This window comes from Chelonia mydas, chromosome 5, assembly GCF_015237465.2.
Source record: "Chelonia mydas isolate rCheMyd1 chromosome 5, rCheMyd1.pri.v2, whole genome shotgun sequence".
Classification (NCBI taxonomy): domain Eukaryota; kingdom Metazoa; phylum Chordata; order Testudines; family Cheloniidae; genus Chelonia; species Chelonia mydas.
In genome coordinates this window covers 129,849,501-129,870,146 of record NC_051245.2, presented here as the reverse complement: position 1 = coordinate 129,870,146, position 20,646 = coordinate 129,849,501, and the positions used below count along the sequence as shown (strand labels likewise).

The window sequence follows — 20,646 nt, the reverse complement described above, 5'->3', positions numbered from 1 at the left end:
CGGGAGCATGCCCCGTAGACTGGTGGGGCGGGGCTTCCCAGGCCCAGACTTGTTCCTGCACCTTTAACTCTCCAGTGTGTGGTTTAGCCACCCCATCACAGATGTCTTGCTCACAGCTCTGCTCTAGTTCAAACAGGAATTAACCCAGGGCAGGTCTGTGGCCCATGCTGTGCAGGAGGTCACACTAGCTGATCACAATGGTCCCTTCTGGCCTTGGAATCTACGAATCTGTGGTCCCTCTTTAGGAAGACCCCGCAAAACTTGAATCCAGGAGCCTGGGGCTCCAAGAATCCTGCCTTAATCAACTACGTGGTTTATAATCCCTGTCATCAGACTAAAGCATGTGTAGCTGGGATGTATATTCATACATGAAGGGTGGGATTTTCAGAACTGCTCAGCATTGGCCTAACTCTGCTCCGACTGGAGTTTTACCATTGACTTGAATGGAAGCAGAGGTAGGCCAACATCAAGCCATAACATACTGATACATCCACAAAAGTATCCGTTATTTCTGTGTTTGAGCGAAACATAGAAATATGTACCTTATATGAACCTAATATTTATTAGAGTTGATTCTTTGAACCATTCCCCCCTTTGATTCTTCCCTTTGCACCTGCTGCTTTAAAAGTACAATCACAGCAATGAAAACCGATGGATTTAGAGTCTGTTGCTTTATCTCTGGCTTTAAAGATTTAAGGATGTGACTTTAAAGTGACCTCTGACCCACAGGTCAGCAGTTAAGCTGTCCATTCTCCCCCTGTCCTTTCTCACTTAGCCTTCAAAGAATAAAAGTCAGTCGTGCATTGCTCACCCCTGTTTTCACTTGGTCATCTCAGGCAATTCCCTTATGTCTAAAAAATTTCGTAGAGAGCAATCTTAAATGCATATGAATGACTTATTAACCATCTTCCAACTAGTTCCCTGAAACATATCAGACCAGCATCAGTCTTTTCCCGGTCAGTGGTTTCTGGAGTTTCCCAGCAAGCTAAATAATGTCCCTTTAATTATCATTCGAGGATCCTTCTTGGTGTCCAGTTGTAGTACCTACCCAGTACCAGGATCCATCATCATAGCCTAAAATCAGAGACTGACAATTGTGTTGCCGTTGCTACACTGCACTCTTTCTCACAATAACCTTTTCCGATCGTGCCTTTGATAGCCTTTTTTTAATCAAATCCAGCAGGATAAGAAATCCACTGATTCCCCCCCCGCCCTACACACACTTACACTGCTCAGTTCACGTTCCTCTCATGGTGTTCAGAGTCAACATAGCTAACAGAGCTGTTGCAGAGACCCTGTGCTAAGCATGGCAAACAACATGCCACTAAATCTCCACTACCATGGAGACTGCTGCATGAAGAGAGCAAGGACCTACGTTCCATAGTTCAGCCAGTAAAGAGCATTTCTATCTGTTGCTATTTACCTGATTGCAGATCTATGATTAATTATTGCCCCTTGCATATTGACAGGTAACCTGGCTTTCTCTGTTAGCCAGTGGCTTGTTCCTGCAGTCACTGAAGTCAATAGCAAAACTCCCACTAACATCAATAATACAGAGGCGTGCCCAAAATGAATTCTAGAGCCTGCTCTAAAGTCAATGGGCGACTTTCTAATGCATTCAGTGAGCTTTGGATCAGGCTGTAACCTAGTATGTCTCCTTTAGCAAAAGAAAATAGAACACTATTCTACAGCAATTACCCCAAACCCTGCAATGTCACTGTTGCAAGCTGTACTGTTTTGTACCATTGCACTAGAATTTTGTACAAAGGATCCAATGATTATAAAAATGGGGACATTATCGGTACAAGTCATTCACATTCTAAACGTGCTACACGAAGAACTGGGATGTTTATCAAACACAGAGGTGAAAAATAGAATCCTAGGGCCAAATCCGGAGGCCGTTACTGAAAGAACTGGATTGCCGGGAACAATTCTGCCCTGGGAGGAGATGGCCCAGATAGCTTTCTTGTAAGAGAACAATAGTGTCTAGAGGCCCTTAAGCTCTTGGGTGCCTCACTGTGCTCTGTATAGATGTAGTAAGAGACCATTCTTCCTCTGAGGAGCTTACTGCCTAAATAGATATGACAAAGGAAGTATTACCCTGCTTGCTTTACAGATGGGGAACTGAGGCCCAGAGAGGGAGTGACTTGCCCAGAGTCACCCAGTAAGTCTATGGCAGAGCCAGGAATTGAACCACATCTCCTGAATCCCAGTCCAATGCCTTTATCACAAGACTAGCCTTCTCCTTAAACCATGCGTTAGGCACCACTGGGGCTGGTAGCCAACAGTTTTTCTTTACTAGATGGGCACTTTAACTAAACACCCCACAGTGGCAATATAGTTCTTCCCATAGCTAGCTCTTCTGACCTCTAACTGCTATGATTACTAGCACTCTATATTCAGAGGTAGGTCAATATTAAAACGGTGAGCCGTCAGCCCATGCCCCCATCATGTGGGGTGGCCCTTTGTGATTTTGAAAGACCCAATCTATATACACAAGACATAGGAGATATTGATAGGGATGAAGAGGTACTGGGAATGAGTGGTGCTCAGGAGGAAATCCTGTCACTGTGTCTTTAAGGGACAAGAGCCAGAAGCCTGGCTGAAAGGGCTGGGCAAGGCTCTCTTCTCACCCAACCAATTAGGGATGAGTTAGGGGAAGGGACGAGCATAAATGCTGCCTCCTCCCTCACAGCGGGGCAGACACCAGCAGGAGAAGGCTGGCCTGCTAAACCCTCTCAGCCTGGGGACTACCAGGGGAAAAGGGGCCAGTGGAGGGAGAAGCTGGCTAAGAACCTACAGCTGGCTAAATTACGACCCAGCTCCAAGGATTGTAGGTGTCCCTAAACCTCTGACTGCTAGAAGCTGGGACTGGATGACAGGGGATGAATCACTCAAAATTGCCCTGTTCTGTTCATTTCTTCTAAAGCACGTGGCCCTGGCCACTGTCGGAAGACAGGATAGCGGGCTAGATGGAACATTGGTCTGACCTTCTAAGGAGAAGAGCTGGGGCCTCTTGGTTAAGGAAAGACAGAGGGATGGGTGAACTCACAGCCTGGCTTCAAGGGGAGAGCTGGGAACTCCTGTATTGAGGGAGTGACCATCTGAAGCACAGTCCCAGTTTGGGGCATCTCCTGAACCAGGGTGAGAGCTGACTAGGACTCTTATATGGACCTAGAGTGGGGTGACCTGGAGCACCTAACAAAGGGATTTATACTTTGTAGAACCACTTAATAAATCAGACCCCACGAAGAGGGTACATGTTTTGAACCAACCTAAGACTGGACAATTGATTGAAAGAACTTGAAGGGTGTTGAGCACAACACAACTGCAGGGCCAGAAAAGGCCACAAGGGGGGTGTGCAGGAAGGGTGTGCCCGATCACATCACCTTATCTACCAGTGTGCGGCACTCTATTGGTATTTGGTTTTGTATGTTTGCATTTCCCTTAGTGGTGTATGTGTTAAGAATCTTCTGGTCCCAATTTAGTACCTGTGGTAATGGTTGGGGTGCAATCTTTGTGGCACCAGGTCTCTAAGGGTAGGTCTACACTACAATTAAAAAATTCTTGGCAACAAGTCTCAGAGCCTAGGTCAGGTGACTCAGGCTTGTGGGGCTCAGGCTGTAGGGCTATAAAATTGCAATGTAGACATTTGGGCTCAGGCTGGAGACCGGGCTCTGAGATCCCCACAAGCCTAGTCAGCTGGCCAGGTAGGGTTGCCAATTTTGGTTGGATGTATTCCTGGAGTTTTCATCATATGACATCATCTTTAATTAAAGGTTAATCTTTAATTCCTGGAGACTCCAGGCTAATCCTGGAGGTTTGGCAACCATATGACCAGGACCGGCCACGCCCATGCTGCAGGTCTTTCATTGCAATATAGGCAGTCCCTTAGGGACTCGGGTAGCAGAAAGGTATCCACTACACTACCTGCTAACATCCACCTTTCTAAGAGAACAACTCAAGCTTGCTCGGAATAGTGGGCCACGCTCCTGTTAATCTACTTCCCACGTTGGTTCCAATGGACACCCATTAGAGGGTTCAGCACTAGCTGTATACGTACAGCACTGAGGGTGTCTGTTTTGTGAAGACATCAAGCTGGGCTACATCAGTCTCCATTTGTGCTGGGTGGAAGCAAACAATCCTACCTTTCTGCAACAAGGAGAGCGCTGAGATGCCCCTTCCTTCTCCACTTTCCATCCAGTTATTTTGGTTGCTGCCAAGAGATGCCTCCTTAACTGGTCTTAACTACAGATGCTTTCCACATGGCAGGGCATGCTTCCTTCCCTCCCCATCAAAAGTGGTTAATCTCCTCTGTGCCATGTTACCAGATGTGCCCATTACTTTGGGGCATGTTCATTTACTCGGGTTACTCTTCTGGGGCGGGGCAGAGGGGGATTCTGTAATTCTATTAATGTAGTGCTTATGTCACTTGTGTGTCCATATGGAGCTCTACTTCTTCCTTCTGCAGGTCCCCTCCCAATGGAGCTATCCTGCAGGACCCAGGTTCCCCAGGACTGGGTTCCTCCAGCCCTAGAACTAGATGAACGTACACGAACACACACACAAACAAACCGGGCAAGTCTGAATGGACCGGGTCAATCAGCACTCTCAAGCTGATCCCCTTATCTGTCCCTGTACGCAATGGGCTGAGCTGCCCACCCCTTATGTGCCACAGGTTTAACACGTCCCTATCCCACGTTCACGTCACAATTGTACTGGTAGTAACCCACTTGATGAGCAAACCCCACAGTATTTTTGGGCACCACAGGGATCTTTAGCTTAGGTAAAAGAAGCGTTGCTGCAGAGTAAATGGGGGAAGCTAAAAACACAAAAGAGTAAAGTTCAGAGAGAGAAGCAACCAGCCTAACCATGAAAGTTATTTATTGAATAATAGTGATAACTACACAAGGAGGGCTAAACCAACGTAACATACATTATTAAAGGTTAATACCTGAGGTAGAAAGGAAAACAGTGAGAGAGAAGAGGGGAATCTCACCCACTCCATGAGGCTTGAACTGGTTGGGGTTCCCAGGTGATGGTGGTAGCTCAGGGTCCTGAGTGCTGGAGACAGGCAGAGCCCCCAGCACCATCAGTCAGGAGATGGAGTCCCAGTGGAACTGATGTGTAGTTTGGATCTAAGCATCTGAACACTTACTTGGGCATAGGTAGGGGTTTTTGTAGAAAAAATACAATGGTTCAAGGGAGAACACTAGATTTGTTTATAGGTAAACTGATGACTCAAGGGTTTTCTTTAGGCTAGACAATAGGAGCTGATCCCTCTTGGCTATGGGTGATGTTTTCTTCCAGGGAGCTCACAATACAACTAGGCTGCTTCAATATTTTGGATATCAATCAAGGATTTATTACTAGAATTGGTCTGTTAATTGCTGAGCTGGGTGTGTGCAGGAGTAGGTTCATTAACATCTGGAGCAGAGATTCCCATGATGCAGTAAGAAAAGGAGTACTTGTGGCACCTTAGAGACCCTGCTTTTCTGGTCCCCGAGTTCAGTGTGGTTCTCTGTTGTCCATTCTGTATGCAAATTGAGATGACTCCCTGTCCCATCTTTCATGCAGATGAGGCTAGGGGAGTTGTCTCTGTTCTTCATTCTGTATGCTAATGGAGATGTCATAATCTTGTCATCCTTGTCAGGAGGGGTCTGGGTGTGTCTCCCAACGCCCTGCACTGCTCTCTGCAAGTTTTTTTCTCTGATGGGTTTTGGTTTAAACAGAGGCTTGGGGGTGGGGGTCTTTCATGAGTCACACAGGCTAGATTTAATAATTTTATTAAGATGATGTTAAAATAAAAGAAATGGTACAGAGTTTAAGCTTAGAAGTTTCTGGTTATCAGGGAATAAGGTACAGATTATCAAGGGGTGCAAAGTTCGATTTAAGATCAGATGGCGTAAGGAATACATAATCTGCAATATCCCCGATTGGGAGTAAAAGGTTAACGGGTCAAAGTACAGACATTGAGATATGAGGGTATGTTGTTCATATAATGGCTATGTTCAGGTGTTGCACCCTGGTTCCCCAAGAACACAGAGCTGACTGGTATCAGCCATGCCTTGCGCAGGTCACACACACACTGTGTCACACAGCCCCGCTTTACAGAAATTGTTGGTGTCCAGTAGGAAGCTCTGCAGGGGCCTTAAAACTACAGGTCTTATTCTCCTGACACTGAGGCTGCTTTACCCCACACTGGTGATTTTAAGGGGCATGAGTGTAAATGAGATTCAGGCCCCAGATTTTCTTCCTCCAGAGCCCTTTGGCCCGATCATGCTTTTTTCAAGCAAATCTCCCACTGAAGTTAACAGTGTTCTCAGAGCCTCCCAAGTTCTCAGAGCCTCCATTCCTATAGTTGGAATGAGTCCCAGAGCAGGCACGAGCCCCATCTCCCAGTGACAGGAGACCCTCTTCCCATCTTTTCACCACAGCATTGTCACCACTGGCCTTCCTAGACCCCATCCAACAACCACTGGGGACTAGATTGTAAAACCAACCCTTTGGGAACAGGCATGGGCCAGAAACAAACTCTGGATTCTAAAAAGAAAAGGAGGACTTGTGGCACCTTAGAGACTAACCAATTTATTTGAGCGTAAGCTTTCGTGAGCTACAGCTCACTTCATCGGATGCATACTGTAGCTCACGAAAGCTTATGCTCAAATAAATTGGTTAGTCTCTAAGGTGCCACAAGTACTCCTTTTCTTTTTGCGAATACAGACTAACACGGCTGCTACTCTGAAATCTGGATTCTAAGCACCACTGAGCTTTGGGGATATTTGAAATTCAAACCTGGATCCCAATAAGAACATGGCAAGTGGCCCCTATCTGAACATCGCAGTCTGTTGGGGTGTTCAAAATCCACAACTGGGTCCCAGTCTTTTGAATTGTGAAATTTTGGGGGGAAAATTAACATTTTTGCAACACATTTTACTGATCTATAACTTTTTGATCAATCAAAGAGCTGGCCATAATCTTTCAAACATTGACACTTTGATGAAACGTTGACCAAAAAAAAGTAAGAACATTTTCCAAAAAAAATATAGGAATGTGGTTTGGTTTTGTCCTTGGTTTTTTGGACCATCTCTAACTTCTAAGCATTTCCGGTAAACTATTCTGAAGAATCAGAAGCAGCGTGTCAGTGACGAACATGAAAATGGTCCTGGTGTTATAATTCATTCTGCTTTACTATTTGATATCCCCTGCCAGATGTTCTTTGAATTTAAGAGTAAAGTTTAGAAAGATAAAAAGGTTAGTTTCTTAAATAATTTATTTTGAATATATTAGCAGTTAAATAACACTGTATACAACAAAATGTGATCAGTTACACCATATTTGTTCACAGCCATACAGATAAGAAATCACAAAAAACGAAGAGAAGACCTGACAAACAAATCTTTGGTAGATAAATCTAGTCACACACATGCTGTACCGCCGAGTAGGAGATCCTAAATGAAAAGAGAACAAAAAACATTTGAACCAAAAATAAGAAAAGTTTTCAATATATAAACAACAAGCATTTCACATTACTTAATTGCGAGGCTTTCTTCCCTTTCCTTGACAACAATACTCAGCTCAAAGAATGGATCTGTTTTGACTTGCTTTGCTGATGAGAAAACATTTCCAATGATAGCAATGGGCTGATGGAAAGAATAGCGCCAACAATCCTCACATGTAAATGTTTACACCTATTTGGCCAAATCCTTGGTGTAACTCCATCGAAGCCAACAGATACCCAGGATGAGAAGCTAGCCCGTTACATTTGAGCCTATGCCTAGAATAGACAATATCAATCTGAGTAGCCACATTCAAGTGGGCATAGGAAAGGATAAAGCATGAACTTCACAGATCATGAAAAAGACTCTTGGCGTGTTTCCACTCAGAGGTTTCCACTTCACTCATTTCATGTCCTCAAAGCGCCAAAATCTAGGAGTAACTAGGCTGGAAACCAGAGTTCTTTGAAAAATAAAATTAATTGTTCACTAAAATTTTTTTGTCAGTATTTGAAATGTTTCTGCTAGCTCCACCGTGCAATACAGCAGCAATCACAGAGCCACAGCAGAAATGTTTTTGACAAACTTTAGTCTTCGTAAGTGTTCAGATCAGCAAAAAACCATGCCTGGGCCAAATCTTTTCCTTTTCAGCTCCCCTGAGACAAATGAATATATAGGGAATGTGGAGATGTTTGTATGTTAGGTGTGTGTGATTCTGATAGGAAACTCATCATCGGGTGACAGATTCCCTGTGCTACAAGCGTAAATGTTGCAAGCAGTGTAATGCATTCAAAGCCCTAACTACAATTTCTGAAGACGGCTCATCTTCTCATGAGGAGGCAGAAGCAGCCAAGGAGATCTGGCAGAGCACGGGTCACTTCCACTTGTTGAACCATAATGAATGTACTTCAGTCTCAGGTATGCGTGCCACCTCCCAATCTCTGTGAACTCAACGGGCGTTTTGTCAGTGACTGCAGCAGGAGCAGGATTTGACCCAGAAACCCTTTACATTTGAATCCCTAGACTTTCTACCTGCTGTTCAAGTTGATTTTTAACACCTCCGAGCTGTTCAGATCTTTGCTGACACAGGAGGGCAACTCTGATACTCAAATGAACTGATTGGTGAGCAACATTCTACGGTGCAATTGCTCTCCCACTCCACGTGGTCATCCTTAAACACCTGACAATTGCCTGAGATACTTAAAGGTTACCATCTCAGCACCTGCTATATAATTTAGGTATTCCCTACAGCAGTGGTTCTCAAACTTATTTGATCGGGCCTCCCTTCTTCATGTCTGTAGTGGTTTATGTGTCCCCCCCGGTACATATACCACCACCCAGCTCGAAAGGCAGAGCGGAGAGCAGCAGCTGCTGGCCAGGTGCCCAGCCAGTACCAGCACAGAAGTGAGGGTGGCAATGTAAAAAGTTTCAGAGGAGCAGCCACGTTAGTCTGTATTCACAAGAAGAACAGGAGGACTTGTGGCACCTTAGAGACAAACAAATGTATTTGAGCATAAGCTTTCGTTAGCTACAGCTCACTTCATCGGATGCATCAATATCACCATTCACAGCAGACTTAGCGCCCCATTGCCACCCTTACTTCTGCGTTGCTACAGCCACGCCGACTGACAGTCAGAGCCCCACCACATCCAGGTGAGGGATTGGGGGCGCGGGGAAAGGACAGCCTGAGCCCAGGCTGCCTCGGTGGGGGATTGAGGAGGGGGGAAGGAGAGCTCAAGCCCCGGCTGCCTTCCAGTGAGGGACTGAGGGGGGCGGCAAGGCTCTGCCTGTTCCCTTTATCCCTGCTTCCCGGCTTCTGCACGAGCCCCAGCCACGCGGGACTGAGAGTCAGAGCCCAGAGTGCTTAAAAAAACCAAACCCACACAACCAGAGTGCGCACATTCCTTGATACATTCCCGTGCCTCCCTTGGGAGGCCCACCCCATCGTTTGAGAACCACTGGAAGCGTGCCAAATGGGCACACATATTTGCTGTAAAATATGGGCTCATGCAGGCCTGTATTCTGGCCAGCAACAGCTTCACAGAGTCCCCGCTTCCTGCTCTTGTTTGGCGTCGTCTGCAGGTGGTGTGGAATTTGCCTAGAGGTTTGCATACAGGGGCCTTTGCTGGGCCAGGGGATTCATGTACATAAGGCTACCTCCTGGCCCTTTAAGTCCTGCCATGGAAGGTCAGAGGAGCAGCCTCTCTGTGGATTTTGAATGGAGCCAGAATGAGGACGGCCACTTCTTCCGCCCCCGGGCTCCCACAGCTGGGTATAGATTTGCTGATGGACTCTCTCCACTGCATCTGCTGAAACTTCGCCCATAACATTTCTTCTTTCAACATAGCTGGCATTTCTGTTTTAATTTCTTGGTGGCTGGTTTTTTATATACTCATTTGTGCTTCATTCTGATGTTAGAGAGCCTTCAGTCTAACAGACAAAGGCAAAGCAAGATCCAGCAGCTGGAAGCTACATGTTAGAAAAATTCAATACAGAAATAAAATGTAAACTCTTAGCTTGGAACTGCTGACCAAGGGATGTGGTAAATGCTCCATAGCTTAGAACCTTTTGTCGAGGCTGGATATTGTTTAAGTGAAACTCTCTAGCTAAGCCACAAGCCTTATGTAGCAAGGAAGAATAATCTCTTCCACTGCAGCTCTCACTGGATGAAATTCTATGGCCTCTGTTATACAGGGGCTCAGATCATACTGGTCCCCTCTTGGCTTTGATTTTTTCCATGAATCTGTGAAATCACTACATTGAATCCTTGCAAATTCCCAAGGGTCCCACTCCCTAGTCTTCCAAGCCATTGTCCTCCTTCTACCTCCTTTCCTTTTAAATAAAAATATATTTAATGCAACAGTAATAGATATAAATAGATAAATACTGTACAGAGGCAAACAATCCACACGTTATGCAAAGGAGACGATCAAACTAACACCAGGACTGCATCACTCACTGCCCTGCTAGGGGGACGACGACTCTGACCAGCACTCTGCGATGTTGCTGCTTGTGCCCGGAGAAGGGACTCCACAGTCTTCAATCAGAGTCAGTTCCTCCATGCTCTGCAAATGTGGGGCTTGTTGGAACAGCCCCAGTATACTCCCCCGGGCAGTCACTCCTGCCTGAGGCAGGCCCTGCTCCCCCAGGATCTTGACAAGGAAGTTGATGTACCTCATGGCCAAGCGGAGCGTCTCATTCTTGCTCAGTTTTTTGTCCGGAGGGTGGGTGGGGATGAGCTTCCTCAGCTTGGCAAAGGCGCTGTTGACGTTTTGTTGCCTCCACCGCTCCCTGGTGTTGGTGAAGATCTTTCTGGTCATGCTCAAGGCTCTGAAAAGCAAAGAGGACCACGAGGGGAAGTTAGAGGCCTCAGACCTGCCTTCAGGCTGTATAATGCTATTATTCTATGGGAGGTGAGAGTGTTGCTAGCGATTTGAAATGTATCCCTGCCCTGGCTGATGGATTGCCATTCCCAGCTATGGATTAACCGTAACCCCTGTGTCCCACTCCCTGCCCACACTACGGTCTCAAACACAGTAACTGCCGTGGGATATAGAGAACTAGCTTTGTATTGTCAGAGGATTAGGAAGGAGCACACGTAGGGACAGATCCTGACTTCCCCCAGACAGTGACTTTATGGCACCCTAAGGGGTTGCAAAGCTGGCTTATCCAGACATCTGAGGGCTCTTCTGGCACGAAGGAATCCCCAGGTAGCACAGAGTCAGTGCCGCACCACTGCTCCTCACAGAGCCCAGCGAAGGAGGTCTACTGGGGAGGGGACATGGCCAGAGAGCAGCAGCATTCTGACAATCCCAAGACAGCATAACTGCCCCTCTGGGGACCATTACCAGCTGACACAAGTTACACTAGCCCTGAAATTGCTCTGAATTGTGCTTGGGGCCAACCACCCGGAGTCCAACCTCCGAATAGGGCAAAAAGGGATAAATATGGCATACAACCACTGCTGCCCACCTCCACCCTGGGTCCTAAACCAAGCAAAGCCCAGCTGGACTCAAGGATTGGGCCCCTGACATCTACCAATCACCATGAGAAATACTCCCCCTAAGGAAAAAGCACTGGTGCACTGTAGCATTGTGTAATTATGACTGTGACTGTAGAATATGTTAGTACAACCCTTCAGGGAAGCAGTGGTCTGCTTCTCCTTCCAAACCACGTTAATCTCTTGTTGCTGGAAGTAAGGACTTCTCAGCAACAGGATGTGTGCTCATCACTAGAACAGTCGGGGCTCAAGGGGGAGGGAAAAGCAACGTGGAAAAGTTGTAAATGCTCAATGGAAAGATACTAACTCTGGTTTTATTTTCACCGCTCAGTGTTGGTGAGTCTGCTATAAATGCTACTGCACTGGGCTCTGCAGGGGAAACTGTGACAAAAAATCTGAGTTTCAGCTAAAATGTAGCTTTCCTAGCTTTGACCAGCTTATATCGCAGGCTACACAGAGTATAGAGCCCAATTTCCAGACCAATACGGCCTTACAGTGAGCCTAAAGTAATTTGCATTCTATAGTATTTAAATGTGGTTCACAGATAGGATTTCACAAAGTACCCATCATAGGCCGGACTCTGCTCCTATTGATGTCACTGGCGGCAGAGTTAGGCCAATGCTGAGCTCTTCTGAAAATCTTACCCTAAGCTGATTTGTATCCACCATTAGGCGCTTAGACCCTTCTGCTGCTCAGTGATTTACACTGCCCTTCTTTTTTTTCTAGACTAAGTATTCCTTCCCCACTGTCCTTCACATCCATAGCTCAGAACTGTCCACCGATTTCATCCCCTCACTGCACAGTCTTTGCTAGGCGATCATCATCATCTTTTCATTTATGAAGTGCTCCGTGTGCAGGTGACATGGTTTGAGCAGGGGCTGGAAGGCAAACGTTATGTGACTTGCACAAGTTCACACAGGAAGTCTGTGGCAGAACTGGGAGTTCAAAACCAGATCTTCTCAGTCCTGATCCAGCACCCTAAATACCAAACCATCAGGAAAATACTGTCAGCGTTACTAGGATTTATTTTACAGTAGTGATTAGAAGGCCAGTCAGAGATTGAGGCCCAATTGCATTAGGCACTGTACATATATACAGTGTTATAAAGATAGTCCCTGACCATAGAGCTTTCAATCTTAATGTGTTGGACATGCAAGCATTGAACAGAGATGCAAAATCCCCATAGCTCTTCACTGAATATACATCCTTCCATTTTTTAAATATGTTCTCATGGCTAATCCCCAGTTCTGCTTTGGTACCTTCAGTTATACTCAGTCAGGTCCTAGAACATTTGTATTTTGTTATAATTTCGCAGCTGCTACCAAGACCTGATTTTTCTAAACTGTGTTTTACCAGAGGGTAAAATGATCTCACCAAAACACCCTTGTCTCTCTTAAAAAAACAAAAAGCAGAAATGTTGGGTCCTATTGGATTGTTCCTGCAGGGAATGTTCTCTCATTCATTTCGTGCTGCTGGTTTGTTACCTTATAGTTGCACTACAGAGCGTATATTTCATTTATCTCTTGCACCCAGTTAAAAGAGCTAGTTTGTACTTTACTTGCCAAAACACTGCAGAAGTCTGGGTATTGCGCTGAGTTTGTACATCATGTTCCCCATCCTCATCCCTGATTTGGTACAGAAGTTGCCTGGATGCTTATGCTTTCTCTTTTTAACAAGGTCTTCCTCGCAGCTGCTTATTATAATCATGTGCAGCTTATGCTGGTTGCTTTGCTGAAAGAGAAGTTTGTGTGAAAAGCAGATACATGGCAACTCTCCAGGGCTGGGCTGTTTATTTTATTAGTGGCGATGGCACCCATTACAGTCTGGACTTCAATAATGGCATGTGCATTTTAATAGTTCTGAGTCTGTTTAACGCCTACTTTAATTCCAGAGTGCAAATACTGACCAACAGCCTCTTTTCCTGAGGTTTACTTATAGCACTGAGAGAAATGCTCCAGGAGAATGGTTTAGAATAGATCACTGGCCTCACTTCAGCAAATCCCTCCAAGTATTTGATCCCATCATGGCAGGGGTGTTATTTTTGGAAAGATGAGCACTGCCCACTCCTTCCCATCATTCTTTCTTTGGCTCCCCTCTCTTTTTTCAGTGGAGGACAATACCGGATTTGTGAACACAAGTCCTGTAAGCAAACAGCTGTCTTTATCAGTCCAGCTCCTGTGTGACATATTAAAAATGTACCACTGCATCCCTGACATTTGTTCAAGATCAGCAAACACCACACTCCCGCCCCCCGTGAATCCTTTTTACAGAGTCGATATCTACTCAGGGTTTGGGACAGAGATCTCCCCAGTTACAATCAACCTAGTCCGACACAGCAGTAATTCTACTGTCTCAGAAACCACCCACAACTCTGGTCCATTTCTTTCTTCAGGCTCATTCTTCTACTGCCACATACAAGACATCCCTTAAGGCATTCTGTGTCCCCTACATCTAACACTGCAAAGCGGCCAGCATACCAAGGAATGATCTGCCTTATGTTTCAGCTGCATCCGTGCTTCCTTCCCCGCTCCCCACTTTGCTTTCAAACTATTTGCCACTTCTGATTTATGCTAATATTACACTTCTAAGTGCTGTATTATTTATTTTTCTCTGATACAGTATATGGAACTTTTATCATCCACCGGCTGTTTGTTTGTTGTACAGGTACTTACTTATTCATTGCGAATCGGTGTCAAACCACTATTTTATACATTGATAATACAGGAATATACATTGCACTAATCTGCAGGTATGGCTTCATCATTAAACTCTTTCAGTTCATCTCCACCAGACACAGACAAAAAGTCCTACATTCACCTAAGCAGAAAGAGAACCAGGCAAATGCCAGTTTAGAGCCAAGAGAACAAATTCTGCTCTCAGAGGTATAAATCCAGGGTTACTTCATTGGTGGTTTTATTCTGGATTTAAATCACTGTAACTGAGAACAGAATTTGGCTCATTTCCCTTGGATCAGGCAAGCAAGACCCAAAATCATGTGACAGATGCTGGTTCGCGACATGAGAGCTGTATTCACAGAATTAGAGTTCAACCAAGCCACGCAGACTAAATATAACCCCTCCCAGCCAAACTGTGGGTCACTCACAGAGCAGTTCAACTGCAGCAATGAGAATAAACCTCAAGCAAACAAGTATCAGAAGCAACTCGTTACCCCATCCACCTCCTCAGAAAAAAAATTCACGCGGGTTCAGATGTAGCCATACAAGTTACACAATGCGGAGAATAGATGAAGATCTCTTTCTCAATAGCAGCAGCTCTCACAGCCTCTCCACGCACAAGCATTAAACACCCTCAATGGGTGTTCAGGCAGAAACGGCAGCGGGAATTCCCGGCACAAAGCGACATTTCTGCTTGGATAGTCCAAAGTGAATGGCTGTTGAAGCTGCGATTAATGGGTGGGGGGCGAACGGGTCTGCAATGGAGGCTGGGACTCAGTAATTACTAACAGGCTGGTTATAAGCAAATATCTTGGACTAAATCTATCCCATGTCTAACACCTTTGACCTCCGTGGAATTACACCAGGGATGAATGTGGCCCCTTGGTCCCAATCCTGAAATCCTTGCTCAATCAACACTCCCATTGACATCAAGGATCGGGCTCCTCAAGAATACACCCCACAGCGCAGCCCTGTTTTTCCAACCGGGAGGCCCACTAGCATGTTAACACTCGCTATTTGATATTTCACAGTGAGGTTTTCTGAGTCCCCTCAGCCCTTGAATAACAGGAAATGAAACACAAGATGGAGCCTGCTTCACAATTCAGGCAGATACTTGCCGGGCTGATTTAAAACAGAGGCCAAAGAGCCCCAGAGAAACACTTTGTGCTGAGTTTTGTTCAGTGTGCATTAGTGCAATGCGGAACAAAGGAGAAAGAAGAAACCCATTGTTTCTCCCTTCAATTTCATGGTAGCACTGGGCTGTGGAACTCAAGCCAGCAGGGAAGGGAAGATTTGGCATGGATGTCACAAGATATTACACTGGCCAGCACTAACACCCTGGGTCTTTTGAAGCCCTGGTAGAAAACCCAGCAGAAACGAGTTTGAGTTCCCTGGGACTGGAATGAATTAGCTAAACTGAAAGCAGAATATGGACAGTAGGCTTTTGGGCCTAATGCTCACCAATGTAGGAATAACCACCCATGTCACCACCACCACTACCTGTCCATAGCTCCTTGTGTCTCCTATAAAGGGTGGATTCTCCAGGAGCCATGTGCCAGGAGTTCCCCTTGCAGGGCTATCAGATTTAAAGGCAAGAAGATAAAAAAGAGGCAGTGATGTCTAGTGGATAGAGCCTTGGATTAGGGATCAAGAAACCTGGGTCCTATTCCCAGCTCTACCACTACCTCTGGGGTGTGGCCTTGGGCAAATTCCTTCATCTCCTTGTGCCTCCATTTTCTTCTCCTCCTTGGCCTGTCTTGTCTAGTTCAGTGGTAAGCTCTTTGAGACGGGAATTGTCTCTTATTGTGCGTTTGTACAGCGCTTAGAACAACAGGCCCTGATCTTGTTGGGGCCTGTAGGAACCAGAACAATAATCAATATTTCTAGTGTTTAACAGAGCTATAGCGACCACCTTTAATGAACTTTAATAAATACACGCAAAGGGGAAAATAAACGGTCTGAATTAACTGGGGGCTCTTTTGTACTTTCAAGCCACATACCTCCACCATTGGGACCATGTCACTGTGGAATATCTGAAAGCACAACACTGTGGAGAATACAAAAGACGAAACAAAGCAGCCAAGGCAGAGATTTTGAATGTTTACAAACCCGTGACAAAATTCATCCTGTGAAATCTCGGATCCCAGGAACCTTCCCCTCTGAAGCCAGGGTTTCCTGGAACGCTCAGACTAGAAACAAGTCCTTTTTAAAAGAGTACTGCAGTGTTCTAAAGCAATGGCCTAAAACCCACATGCTTCGATTAGTATTACAGTCTTCTGGGGATACTACTGTAGAATATTCATATAGCTATTATATTTAGAACTTCTGGTGGTGAGAGAGAGAAGCTATTGGTCCAGTGAAAGACGCTTCCTCACCCACCTTGTGTCTCTAATATACTAGGACCAACATGGCTACAACTCCATTGCACATTTCGATAAGGCATGTTTAACATGATTCAGTGTTGCTTTTCAGCCTAGTCAGATCTAACACTTACTGAGAAATATGGCCTGAATTTTCAAAAGTGACGCGTGATTTTGGGTGCTCCAACTTGAGACCCCTTAAAGGGGCCTGATTTTCAGAGGGTGGATGTTTAGCACTCTCTCTCTCTTCAGGAGGTCTCACGTTGGGCACCTAAAAATTGAGGCACCTAAAATCAGGAGTCACTTTTCAAAAGTTAGGCCAGTAGATCTACCAGCTTTGAGCCTATATGCACATGGCAGAGCATAGAGGGTCTGTTCTCCTCTCAGCAAAATGTGAATTTAAACATTTCCATTAATGCCAATGAGATTTAAATTCCCCTGCACATGGACAAACAGACCTCTTTGCCCTTGTCCTTTTCCCATTGCTCGCTCATTAGAAACATTCTTTGCCCTCCTTTGTTTCGCTGCACTTATATTTCTATAAATCCAGACCCCACAGTCCTTTCTCAAGCAAGATTCTCCTCGGCTCCAGTGGGAGTTTGGTGTGAGCAAGGGCTGACAGATTTGCATGGGTATGATGGCCTTTGTTTCAGTGCTATTTATAAAGCAACATTAGTTAAAGATAAACACCTGGGCTCTGTATCCATTAAACCCACATTAGTGTCAGAAATTATTGTCTGTAAAATATTTTCTTGCCCTTTTGCCATTGTGCTGCTCCCCCATCCTGGAAGGCAGAGGTAACTGACCCTTATCAGGCCACAGCATGGATCCCTGGTCCAAATGGTTTTCTTTAAAGCACAGACCCTCCGTCAAATTCATTTCCCAAATATGATATACAGGTGTCACGGTCCAGGCTTTCCTGATCAGAAAGAAAATCCAAGCACTATGTGAATCCTATAGGAATTCTTGAGGGTTAGGGTTGTGGATGAACCTCTGCTCTAAGACCACCCTTCAGTTATACCACCAACTCATGACAACTGCTGTATCTGGCCGTATCTCTCTGCTTGTGCATCTGTTGCCACAATGCTGACGGGGAAAACTTATTATTGGAAGGGTACCCGTTTGCTTGAACCACCTAGATCTGCCTTGCATGTGAGGAGAGTCCTCCCCTTTCTTAGTGACAGAAGAAATCTGCGCCATGTTGAGAAGGAAGCAGGGATGATGTGTTCTGGATCTAAGACCTCAGCGAAAGAGCAGCCTTCCTTTGACTTCCGTGAGAGCAGGACTGGACCCTGTATATGTATCATATTGTGTGTATTCAGCACATATTAACTTGCAAACACAAGGGGCTAAAATCATATGTGGTGCAGCTTTACTGGCTTGCATGGAGTCACCCCAGGAATTAATTTGGCCTGCTGTGTTTAAGTAAAGTTATTGCTCCCCATAATCACTGAGAAACTGATCCACTCTGGCAAATCCCACCTTTCTATATGAAGATGAAAACTACCAGGAGACAAAGGGCCCAATCCTGATCTCACTGCAGTGTAATTCCATTGACTTTAATGGAGCTACTACTGTACTCATCTCCAACGGTGCGAGTGAGATCAGGATTAAGTCTACACAATTCAGGGTGAGTGTGGTCAGAACAATGTTGTTCTGATCACACTCTGCTGGCTGTGCATATTCCCTAGTAATGGCATTTCAGCTGGGTTATACGCTTTGTTAACACTGCCTTTATTTGTTTAGGTATTCGTGTTGCAACCACTTTAATCGGAAAAGAGAAAGCTGTTTATATATTGGAATTTTAAAAACAAAAAAGAAACACAAATCTTTAGAGAAAGGATCTAGCATACACAATCCTGGGTCTAATCCTTCTCCTATGGAAGTTTTGACAATTTATTTTAGAAACATGTTCTTTCTATTATTTATTCATTTCCTTAGTCAAACATAGCTTTGTGCAATAGACCTGAACATGAAATTTGGAACCACTGTAGACTAGCAGGTAAGAAACAATTTAAGAAGCCTTTTTTTTTTAAAGTGCTATTTATATTGTTTCTTAAGAGTGTTATTGATATTATTTTTCTCAGATAGACTGGAAGGGGGGAAAAACCTAAATCTTTCCTCCTAGGGAACTGTTCCATTAAATGAAATTCATTCACATATCTATCACACACACAGTATACCGTAGACTACAGGGTAAAGGAGTAGTGATGGAATACGGATTTTTTAAATGTATATGTGTGAATCTAGAATTTAAAGCTCTCTCTGTATATCTTTATCTATTGATATTCATAGTATCTAAATACACATTATTTACACACAATCTACTGCACAAATATGCATAACAAGCTGGCAACTTTAGGCTTTCTAAAAGCTTTGTTTTTAAATGCTCAAAGCCATTAGACCATGCTATCGAGTTATTTTCCTTTTTATTTCTGAAATCAAAGGGCTTTATTTGCTGTGCAGTCATTTACACCCATGTAAAACGAGTGTCAATTCTGACCCAGTGCCATTCTACACCCTCTTTGCATTGGTGGAAATGATTGCACAGGGAGTAGAGCAACACAGAATTAGGCCCACAGTGTTGGGTTATAAAATCACAGAAGCCAACGTTTTAAAAAGTTTGTTTAGATTTCATATCATTTTTAAATATCCTCACTCTGTTTTTTTTTTCTAAATGATCAAAAGCAGCAAATATTTGCTCCTTGCTTGAGACTTTTATTGCCAAGTTTTAGCAAATTTTCGACAGCCTGAAAAATATAGTCACATAAGGAGTGCAACACAAGTGTCTCTTTTTGGTTGAATTCAGTAACCTGTAAGTAGCAGTTTTCATAGCACTTCAGCTGGTCTGATATGTTGCTTTTTTATTAGCTTTACAGAGACAGGACACAGGAGAGTCATTATTAATAAAGACCCAGCTGATGGCAAAAGGAATTCAGGAATTCCTTCTTGGAGGATACAGTTTGCTGTGTATACCTGACGGCAAACTTGTGCACACCCAGGAAAGTTGCAATGCAGACATACAAGCCCCCAAATGACTAGCTAAGCAGAATGCCATTGTCACTTACTTTCCCAAACACAGGTGCTTGCTGCTCTTGAAACCTGGTTCAGCCAGTGAACTTCCAGCAGAATAGGATGATTTCCCCTCCTTTCTCTTTGCTCTCACAGACCCTGGACAGAGAGGCTGCTCTCGCTGCAATCAGCCAATTGCTGATGCTGGCTGCCTCATTTATAGAATGCCAGCTCCTTTGTCTGGCGCGTGTCACCACTAGTCCTAGCAATCCAGGGAGCTTGTTTTGCATCTCCCAGGAGATTCTCTCTGTCCTGCCTTTTCTCTCTACCCTACACACCCTCTCCTTTCTCTGCAAGGATGAGCCATGCTGCTTTAGGTGAAACAGCAGCTACCAGCCGTAGAGATTTAAGCAGGGTCTGGCTGCACTTTGGGGAAAGCTGGACAGGGCATTGCTTGGACATAACTTAGCAAGAATTTTTTTTTCTTAATTGTTTTAGTACACTCAGTGCTTGTGAAAAGTGCCAAAGTGATGCCGGCAGAGACCAATGTTGTGAAGACCAAAACTATAGCAGAGTTTAAAAAATAGATTAGATAAGTTCACGGAGGATAGGTCCATCAATGGCTATTAGCCAGGATGGGCAGGGTTGCAACCCCATGCTCTGAGTGTCCCTAACCTCTGACTCCCAGAAGCTGGGAGTGGAACGCAGGGGGTGGATCATTCGATAATTGCCCTGTTCTGTTCTTTCCCTCTGGTGCACCTGGCACTGGCCACTGTCGGAAGACCGGATACTTTGGTCTGACCCAGTCTGGCCGTGCTTATGTTCTATAATCCTCTGCTCATTTTAAAATAAATTTTAATTAAAAAACTAATTAACAGATTTACTTATATTCTCAGAAGATTCATTCTGCAGCCAAAGTCTGTGAGTTTAGGGAGCATATGCTGGATTCCTCCTACATGACAAAGAGATTGACTCTCTGCTCTAAGTTCGAAAGTCAGCCTGAACTACAGACTCACAGCCAACACCTTCCATTACTCACAAGACAGGTACAGCCTGGGGCAACTGAAATCCCAGCTTCCCCACACTGCCCCACCAGTCTGATT

At 44.8% G+C, this 20,646-nt stretch overlaps 1 protein-coding gene across 3 annotated transcripts; it reads right to left on the bottom strand.

The window, feature by feature from the left end:
• Nucleotides 1-5,771: 5,771 nt before the first annotated feature.
• On the bottom strand, nt 5,772-20,187 carry TAL2 (TAL bHLH transcription factor 2). 3 transcript variants are annotated; one of them, XM_043547556.1, is made up of 3 exons: nt 19,600-20,187; nt 13,059-13,227; nt 7,084-10,826 (listed from the first exon to the last, which is right to left on the bottom strand). In XM_043547556.1, exon 3 carries the CDS (start codon nt 10,814-10,816, stop codon nt 10,463-10,465), a length of 354 nt encoding a protein of 117 aa, XP_043403491.1. In that variant the 5' UTR covers nt 10,817-10,826; nt 13,059-13,227; nt 19,600-20,187; the 3' UTR covers nt 7,084-10,462. The 3 variants fall into 3 exon arrangements, with proteins under 3 accessions (XP_027676189.1, XP_043403491.1, XP_027676188.1); XM_027820388.3 differs by lacking the exon at nt 13,059-13,227 and having other exon boundaries at nt 5,772-10,826; XM_027820387.3 differs by lacking the exon at nt 19,600-20,187 and having other exon boundaries at nt 13,059-19,575.
• Between the last annotated feature and the right edge of the window lie 459 nt (nt 20,188-20,646).

Bases quoted from the DNA above. Each gene is read 5' to 3' on its own strand.
- TAL2 (XM_027820388.3), bottom strand. From the start codon at position 10,816: ATGACCAGAAAGATCTTCACCAACACCAGGGAGCGGTGGAGGCAACAA.